At 45.3% G+C, this 10036-nt stretch overlaps 1 protein-coding gene across 1 annotated transcript in view; it reads left to right on the top strand.

Moving 5' to 3' along the window:
- Positions 1 to 1874: 1874 nt before the first annotated feature.
- The window catches only part of KIAA0895 (KIAA0895 ortholog), a 40854-nt gene continuing 32692 nt past the window's right edge, over positions 1875 to 10036 (top strand). The window contains exon 1 of the mRNA XM_044294391.1: positions 1875 to 2148. Within this exon, the coding sequence (XP_044150326.1) occupies positions 1986 to 2148 (163 nt within the window). The 5' untranslated portion in view covers positions 1875 to 1985. The remainder of the gene's footprint in view (positions 2149 to 10036) is intronic.

The raw sequence follows: 10036 nt of genomic DNA, 5'->3' as shown, positions 1-10036 counted from the left end.
ATATTGTGTCATCTTCAAACTGATCCGTCCCCATTGACTTACATTGTAAGTCTGGACGGATCCATTTGCCTCCGCACGGCCAAGCAGCGTTCGGATGTCCGCCTGCTGAGCGGAGCGGAGCCTGAACGCTGCCAGACTGATGCATTCTGAGCGGATCCGCGTCCACTCAGAATGCATTAGGGCTGGACGGAAGCGTTCGGGTCCGCTTGTGAGCCCCTTCAAACGGAGCTCACAAGCGGACAGCCGAACGCTAGTGTGAAAGTAGCCTAAGCATGCTGAGACTGAGCTCAGTCTAAATAACATAACACATAAAGAAATTACTGTTTATAGCTGCTAGTCCACAGTCCACAGCAGCTAGAAACAGTAATTTCTTTAAAGGGATTCTGTCACCAGGTTTCACCCCTCAGCTAAAAATATGCTGATGTTCAGGGCGTCTTCACGATTCCTAATGTGGGCTTATAAATGTAATCTGTGGGCTTATTTAGCTAAAAAAAAAACTGCTTTTACTAACCTGTCAGTCAAACAAATAAGGTGCCCAAGGGGATGTTAATGGATGCAAGGTGCCGTCTGCACCCGCCGCCGTTCGTGCCCAGCGCCGCCTTTCCGGACTTTTGCGCCGCCTCCTAATCCTCTGTGCCGCCTCTCGCCCTCCCTCCCTCCCCCTTCTTCTGCTGTAAGATTTTGCGCACAGGGCTCTGCCTGATGCGCCGTGCGGACTTCTCCATTTGGCTTCTTACAGCGAAGTGCGCCGGCACTTCGCTCAACCCCTGTATGCGCGAGATCTTACAGCAGGAGGGGGAGGACGGGAGGCGGCGCAGAAGTCTGGAAAGGCGGCGCTGGGCACGAACGGCGGCGGGTGCAGACGGCACCTTGCATCCATTAACATCCCCTTGGGCACTTTATTTGTTTGACTGACAGGTTAGTAAAAGCTGTTTTTTTGCTAAATAAGCCCACAGATGACATTTATAAGCCCACATTAGGAATCGTGAAGACGCCCTGAACATCAGCATATTTTTAGCTAACAGGGGTTGTCCACAGTCCACAGCAGCTAGAAAACAGTAATCTTCATGTTAAATGATTATGTATATATTTCCATAAAAAGGCCCGGCAAAATCCTCAGCACCAGGCCCATGATGCTCTTAATCCGGCCCTGGTTGTCCGGGTTCAGAGCTGTAGCCGGACATCCCTCCATTTTCCCCCCGGCAGCCCCCCTGACAGGAGCATCGGAGCTCTCCTTTGCCCTGCGCTAAATCGTACAGGGCAAAGGCATTTTTGAGAGATCCGGTGATGTACCGGGCTCTCCATGGGGCTGTCGGGAAGTCCGGTGACGTCATCGGCACTGATGGGCAGGCTTTAGCACTGCCCTAGCCAGTAAAACAGCTAGGGCAGCGCTTATGCCACCCATCAGAGCCGGTGACGTCACCGAACACACTGCTGGGCGGAAGTTTCAGCCCAGCAGTGTATTATTGTAAATAAAAGATCTCTTGCCCTGTGTGATTTAGCGCAGGGCAAGGGAGCGCATCGGATGCTCCAATGCGAGCCTCAGGAGGGCTGTCTGGGTGAAAATAAGGATATGTACGGCCGGGTTTAGCTCTGAACCCGGACAACCCCTTTAATTTTGAATTTAGGAAGCATATGATCAATAAAACAATCAGTGCAACCGCATCCATATCCTTTAAAAGGGGAAGAGAAGGTGGCATAGAAATCAGCTGATAGCTGTGGGCCCAGCTCATCTCACCCCTGACACTAAGCAGTTGTCACCAGAAATGATGCATTCTCCAACATGTCAGTGTATATATATTTAGCAGCCTGGCCGTTCTGCACCTAGCTGTGGGGGCTGTGAAAGTTCAGCTCCAGAATGGATTCCTTTTCTGTGATCTGTGACGTAGGGCAGCTGTTGCCATGGAGACCAAGGTAGAGCTCAAAGCCTGCTGGCATGAAGCCGCAGAGTTGTCACCAGGAGAGGAACAATCGCCCCCGGCTGAATGTCCGGGCACAGCCCGTCCCTCGGATATGCACCAGGCTCCGGGTCCAGATGTCTGCATAGGGCAAATGCTGGCCCGCTGTCAGAACGAGTGACCCTCACCCTGAGCAGAGCCACCAGAAAGGCAGGTCAAGAAACAATGCTGGAGTCCATCTGTGTAACTGGTGAGTAACCAGACCAGTGTAACCAGTCCGAGTCCACAATCAGTGTTCTGGTTCTGCTTTTCTCTATGAAGATAGCGGTGGAGAGTTCTCTTCTGACGCAGTGCAGCACAAGCCAGTGCTCTGCCTGTGTACCCCAAACCAGGGCTCTGCCTGTGTACTCCGAGTCTGTCCTTATGTGTCCACATTATTGTGTAATGCACCCTGTCTGCCTAATATCTATGTATGTATGTATCTATTATCTATCTAATATCTGTCTATTATCTAATATCTATTATCTATCTAATATCTATCTATTATCTAATATCTATTATCTATCTAATATCTATTATCTATCTAATGTCTATGTATCTATCTATTATCTAATATCTATCTATGTATCTAATATCTATGTATGTATCTATCTATTATCTAATATCTATCTATTATCTAATATCTATGTATCTATTATCTAATATCTATCTATGTATCTAATATCTATGTATGTATCTATCTATTATCTAATATCTATCTATTATCTAATATCTATGTATCTATTATCTAATATCTATCTATGTATCTAATATCTATGTATGTATCTATCTATTATCTAATATCTATCTATTATCTAATATCTATGTATCTATTATCTAATATCTATCTATGCATCTATCTAATATATATTATTTAATATCTCTCTATCTATCTATCTATCTATCTATCTATCTATCTATCCTTCCTATCTATCTAATATATATGTATCTATCTATTATCTAATACCTATGTATCTATCTAATATATATATTATTTAATATCTCTCATATCTATCTAATATATATGTATCTATCTATTATCTAATACCTATGTATCTATCTAATATATATTATTTAATATCTCTCTATCTATCTATCCTATCTATCTAATATATATGTATCTATCTATTATCTAATACCTATGTATCTATCTAATATATATTATTTAATATCTCTCATATCTATCTATCTATCTATCTATCTATCTATCTATCCTATCTATCTAATATATATGTATCTATCTATTATCTAATACCTATGTATCTATCTAATATATATTATTTAATATCTCTCATATCTATCTATCTATCTATCCTATCTATCTAATATATATGTATCTATCTATTATCTAATACCTATGTATCTATCTAATATATATTATTTAATATCTCTCATATCTATCTATCTAATATCTATCTAATATATATGTACGTATCTATTATCTAATACCTATGTATCTATCTAATATCTATCTATCTCTATATCTATCTATCTATCTATCTATCTATCTATCTATCTATCTCATATCTATCTCTATATCTATCTCCCTTTTTCATATCTATCTATATAGCTACATACATTTGTATGTCCTTTGCAGTCAAACTGTGATTGGCTCACTAACTGCACAATATAAATAATTACGTATCCAAGGGCGGACTGGCTATAGACCCCCACAGGGAAATTCCTTGGTGGGCTGATCCCCAGGGAGCCGCCCAAGTTCCCCCTCACTGCTGCTGGCTGGGTACATAGTGATCTCAGCAGTGATTAACCCTGGGAGCACCAGGTACATGTGTACCATGTTGGCAGCCTCAGATGCACTCCTAAAAGCCTTGCCCTGCTGTTCACCCTCATAGGCCACAGGCCACTACATGTGGCAGTGTACAAATGGTGCAGGGATATAGTACTCTCAGGTCTTTGACCCTTCTCCTTTCCTTGACCACATAGGGAGCATACTACTGGGGCACTATATGGGTCATCACTAGGGAAAGTCCAGGTGGCATGCTGAAGGTGCTGTGGCCTGCATCTCACCTCCTAAGCCCCCTGCTCCGTATCTTTATAATTAGAGACAACTGGAGGCGGACAGAACATGGCAGCTATTGATGGCCACCACAGAGGGACAGCTTCTGCGGAGGTATTCTGTGCTGCACTGTGGTATTTGGTTCTTCCGGGGCAGTATTTTGCACTGCACTATGGTATTGCTGACCCCGCCTACTTGTGTTGACTCCGCCTACTACCCCTGCCTACTTGTGTTGACTCCACCTACTACCCCCTGCCTATTTGTGTTGCCCCATCTTCTGTCAATTTGGACTCGGCTAACATGGGGCCACCTTTAGGGTAAATGCACACAATCAGAATTGCGTGCGGAAAATCCGCACCGTAGGTCCTGTATATTGTATTCTATGAGAATTTGAAATTATCATGCACACGAAGCAGATTTTTTCCATGCGGATTTGATATCCGCAGCATGTCAATTTTTTGTATTTTTCCTGACCGTATTTTCTCCATTCACTTCAATGGGGAGAGTAAAATCTGCATCAAATCTGCACCAATTGACGCGGAATGACCACACGGATTTCCCTGCGAACACCTCCGGATTTCAGTGCGGATTGTCTACACATAAATCCTGAGCGTGTGCGTTTACCCTTAGGCTTTTTTTCCAAGGGCACTTTAAGTTCCCAATCTGCCCCGGTACGTATTTGTGTGAACAGTACAATATTAAAGGGGTTGTCCGCTCAGCTAAAAAGATAAAGCAATAGATGTAGCTGGCGTTATGCAAAAAACGTACCGATCACACTCTATTTTTAGTTTTGGCTGTGACCTATCCCCCTCCCCCTTATTTCTACCCAATGGTCACGGGACTGGAATAGTGCAGTGTCTACAGTTACAGCAAGAGGTCCCTTTTACAGATCATGTGATCTCCCCTCTGGCTTGCCCCTCCCCCTTAGAGGGCACGGGGTGGTCAGGCACACAGTGAGCCAGCGCTGTAGAAACAAGCTGGCAATTTGTCTAAATGACCGTCACTCTCTGGGGCAAGCTGGAGGGGAGATCACTTTATCTGTAGATTGGACATCTTGTGGCAACTGTAAACACCACACTGTTACGGTCACGTGAACATTGGGTAGAAGGAGTCACGGACAAAACTGAACATAAGGTTCCTCCGCATGCAGAAGTGTCTATTGCACAACAGATACATCCCAATGGACAGTGTATTAGTTAATTATCTCTTCTTCCAAATGTTAGTCCTATTACTGCCAAAATAACTATTTCCCTAACATTAGGCACTTTGGAAGAGCGCCCTGGCCCTGGTTAGGGGTTTCCAGTGACTGTTCTATGATGTCTCTATGTCATGGATGAGGTATGGGAGGGAACACAACCCATGTAGAGAGATGGACGAGCAGGAGCACCAGAGAGGACAACACACCAACTCTTCCAAAACCATCAACCGCATAGCCAGAAGGCTGACGTCAGACTATATAGGGGAGGTGTAATGACCACTAAGCTACACCTGCATTAACGACAACAACACTGAAGCAAGAGAGGCTGTTAGATCTCTTCACGTGTAGCCAGTCTCTTCGATCACGGGAGGGACCGTGACACTCTAGTGTACTGTGCTGATACTATACACTGTGCACTTTACATGATTAACTATGGTTTATTCCATCCCTAACAGTGAATGAGTAGATGATGAAAGATGCATTAACTGTACTGTACTCCACCACTGAAGCAAGTTTACATATCTGTCAGTGCCTTCTATTAGGTGTAATCTAATTCTGTGTAATATGATAGGATAGGTCAGATTCATCTGCCGTGCAGTTTGTTCAGTGCCAGATGAGGCAATGACTCAAAAATATTTAAACATTTGGTTTGTCATATTTTTTTAATAGAAATGTGGGTATTGTAGAGTTTAAAATGGCCATGCATTTTGGGTTGGTGTTGGCAGCTATGGACCACGGCATCTAATGGGGTAAACATTACACGGCCCAGCACCAGATCCACCCAGCAGTGAACACTCATAAGGGTTAACCGTTCAGGTACTCTACCCTTTAAGCTGGAAGGATGAGGGGCCGGCTCCTGGGGGTGGCTGAAGCAAAGAGTGCTGGGCTGCTAGGCACGCTGTGCAAGGACCCCGAGAAGCATGGCAGCTAAGGAGATGAAGCCCAGACATCAAGATGGACCTGCAAAAGAAGGTGACAGCGCAGGGTATAATGTATCGATGTGTGATCATCACATACTGCACTACATACATCATACACATGTATACATCACATGCCCCCTCACAGTAATAAAGGCCAGATATGTGCCCTCTTCACAGCAGTAATGCTCACACGTGCCCCCTCACAGTAATAATGACCAGATATGTGCCCTCTTCACAGCAGTAATGCTCACACGTGCCCCTCACAGTAATAATGGCCAGATATTCACACGTGCCCCTCACAGAAATAATGGCCATATACATGCCCTCTTCACAGCAGTAATGCTCACACGTGCCCCTCACAGTAATAATGGCCAGATATGTGCCCTCTTCACAGCAGTAATGCTCACACGTGCCCCTCACAGTAATAATGACCAGATATGTGCCCTCTTCACAGCAGTATTGCTCACACGTGCCCCTCACAGTAATAATGGCCAGATATGTGCCCTCTTCACAGCAGTAATGCTCACACGTGCCCCTCACAGTAATAATGGCCAGATATGTGCCCTCTTCACAGCAGTATTGCTCACACGTGCCCCTCACAGAAATAATGGCCAGATATGTGCCCTCTTCACAGCAGTAATGCTCACACGTGCCCCTCACAGAAATAATGGCCATATAGATGCCCTCTTCACAGCAGTAATGCTCACACGTGCCCCCTCACAGTAATAATGGCCAGATATGTGCCCTCTTCACAGCAGTAATGCTCACACGTGCCCCCTCACAGTAATAATGGCCAGATATGTGCCCTCTTCACAGCAGTAATGCTCACACGTGCCCCTCACAGTAATAATGGCCAGATATGTGCCCTCTTCACAGCAGTAATGCTCACACGTGCCCCTTACAGTAATAATGGCCAGATATGTGCCCTCTTCACAGCAGTAATGCTCACACGTGCCCCTCACAGTAATAATGGCCAGCTATGTGCCCTCTTCACAGCAGTAATGCTCACACGTGCCCCTCACAGTAATAATGGCCATATAGATGCCCTCTTCACAGCAGTAATGCTCACACGTGCCCCTCACAGTAATAATGGCCAGCTATGTGCCCTCTTCACAGCAGTAATGCTCACACGTGACCCTCACAGTAATAATGGCCATATAGATGCCCTCTTCACAGCAGTAATGCTCACACGTGCCCCTTACAGTAATAATGGCCAGATATGTGCCCTCTTCACAGCAGTAATGCTCACACGTGCCCCTCACAGTAATAATGGCCAGCTATGTGCCCTCTTCACAGCAGTAATGCTCACACGTGACCCTCACAGTAATAATGGCCAGATATATGCCCTCTTCACAGCAGTAATGCTCACACGTGACCCTCACAGTAATAATGGCCATATAGATGCCCTCTTCACAGCAGTAATGCTCACACGTGCCCCTTACAGTAATAATGGCCAGATATGTGCCCTCTTCACAGCAGTAATGCTCACACGTGCCCCTCACAGTAATAATGGCCAGCTATGTGCCCTCTTCACAGCAGTAATGCTCACACGTGACCCTCACAGTAATAATGGCCAGATATATGCCCTCTTCACAGCAGTAATGCTCACACGTGACCCTCACAGTAATAATGGCCAGATATATGCCCTCTTCACAGCAGTAAGGCCCCATGCACACGGCCGTGTTTCACAACAGTGTGCGGGATCCAGGCCGCGGTTCCACGGCCCGCACACGGCTGTGAAACACGGCCGTGTGCATTCGGCCTTATACTCACACGTGCCCCTCACAGTAATAAAGGCCAGATATGTGCCCTCTTCACAGCAGTAATGCTCACACATGCCCCTCACAGTAATAATGGCTAGATATGTGCCCTCTTCACAGCAGTAATGCTCACACGTGCCCCTCACAGTAATAATGGCCAGATATGTGCCCTCTTCACAGCAGTAATGCTCACACGTGCCCCTCACGGTGTTTGCATTTCTACCTGGTTCTGGTCCGCAATATTTATACCAAAAAGCACTGCCATAAAGGACTCACCCTGTTTTGGGCCTTCAGAAGGCATTGCTTTTTTCGATCAATGTAGCTTCATTAATGCTTGTTTTCTGTAGGATGAATCATATTTTTCAATGCCACCATTTTGGGGTACATACAGCCTTCGATTTGTGAAACCAGAAAAGATCTTGAATCAGCTCATCAGTCATTGGCCTAGATTCACTACTGACCCTCATTTTAATTAGAATTCTATTTGCATAAAACATTGTTTCAATACTGTAGGGAGTGAGTGCTCCGTACAGTATTAGAATGTATTAGCTCTGATGAGCCGAAGCTATTACTTTGCGAAGCCTTGCGGGACTTCGGATAATAATTTCAGAAATTAATTTTCACTGTAAAAAAACTTTTACCAAACCCGGGTTCAGTTCCAAGGTACCAATTGGAACTGAAACTGAGTTCGGGAAATGTTTTTTCACAGTAGAAATCAATTTATGAAGTTATTACGTGAAGTATTGCGAGACTTTACGAAGTAATAATACGGCTCATCGGAGCCAATACATTCTAAAACTGTACGGATTGCTTGCTCTGTACAGTACTGAAATGAAGTTTTATGCAAATCGACTTTGGATGTTTCATACCGTTATCTAGTGCATAGGGGTGATCCGGTCAGCGTGGACCAAGTATTAAAAAGTGGAAGTTTGGTTTATGATTATTAATATTCTGTCCCATTACTTTTGGTTCCTTAACAAGTGGGAGGCACATATGCAAACTGTTGTAATTCCTACACCGTTCACCTGATTTGGATGTAAATACCCTCAAATTAAAGCTGACAGTCTGCAGTTAAAGAACATCTTGTTTGTTTTATTTAAAATCCATTGTGGTGGTGTATAGAGCCAAAAATGTTAGAATTGTGTCGATGTCCCAATATTCATGGGCCTGACTGTATATAGCTGGCAACATACTGAAGGCTTGTGAGATCGCTTACTATTTTCGCTATGTGCTGCCCCGTTTCTCCTCTGTGACTCCCGTCCTGGTTTACCTCCTGGTATGTAAATTCATACCAGCGGTACAGGGATGAGGAGACGGCCCTGTTTCACAAGAGGCTCCTCCGTCTCCCTGGCTGTGACCCTCTCCGCTGCGATAGGCCGGCTCACAGCCAGGGAGAAGGACCAAGATCAGAGTTATATCCCATCCCCACACTCGTTAGTAATCGAGTGGGAACATCACTGTGCAGTAATAATACAGCAGTTCACAAGAATGACATGCTAATACTATGTTGAAATAGTTTAAAGGGGTTGTCCTTATATTATCACTAGCTGACTGGCAGCGGTCTAACACCCCGCACCCCTGACGATCAGCTGTTCGACAGTAGCTCCTACACCAGAAGCAGACAGCTCTGTCTACTTTGTAGTGGACTGAGCTCATCACTACAGTGATGCTCCTATTGAGCTCAGTCCACTGTTTCTGGCACCAGAGCTATTTCCAAAAAGCTGATCGGCAGGGGTGCGGGTTGTCGGACTCCCGCCAATCAGCTAGTGATGCCCTATCCTTATATTAGTCCGTTACTTAATAAAAGGTGGAAAATCACTTTAAAGGGGTTCTCCGTGAATGATTTTTTTGCAAGTGCCCCTAGCCTGAAGATTCATACTCACATGCTCCTTGCCACTCCGGTCCTCTGTGCTGCCTCCCATATGCCCATGTTCTGATCCCTGCTCAATGTTTACATCCACCTCAGCATGGGCATGGTCACATGCTCCGCTGCAGGCAGTGACTGGCTTCAGTGGTGACGTGGCCACAAGCAACACGCCACGCATCCATGCAGGGACCAGAACATGGACATGCAGGAGGCTGCGTGGAGGACTGGAGCGGCAGGGAGCAGGTAAGGCTACTTTCACACTTGCGTTCGGAGCGGATCCGTCTGGTATTTGTACAGACGGATCCGCTCCTATAATGCAAACGATGGGATCCGTTCA

Source organism: Bufo gargarizans, chromosome 5 (assembly GCF_014858855.1).
Source record: "Bufo gargarizans isolate SCDJY-AF-19 chromosome 5, ASM1485885v1, whole genome shotgun sequence".
NCBI lineage: Eukaryota > Metazoa > Chordata > Amphibia > Anura > Bufonidae > Bufo > Bufo gargarizans.
Note: the sequence above shows the minus strand (reverse complement) of the source record. Positions and strands in the feature narration are given on the sequence as shown.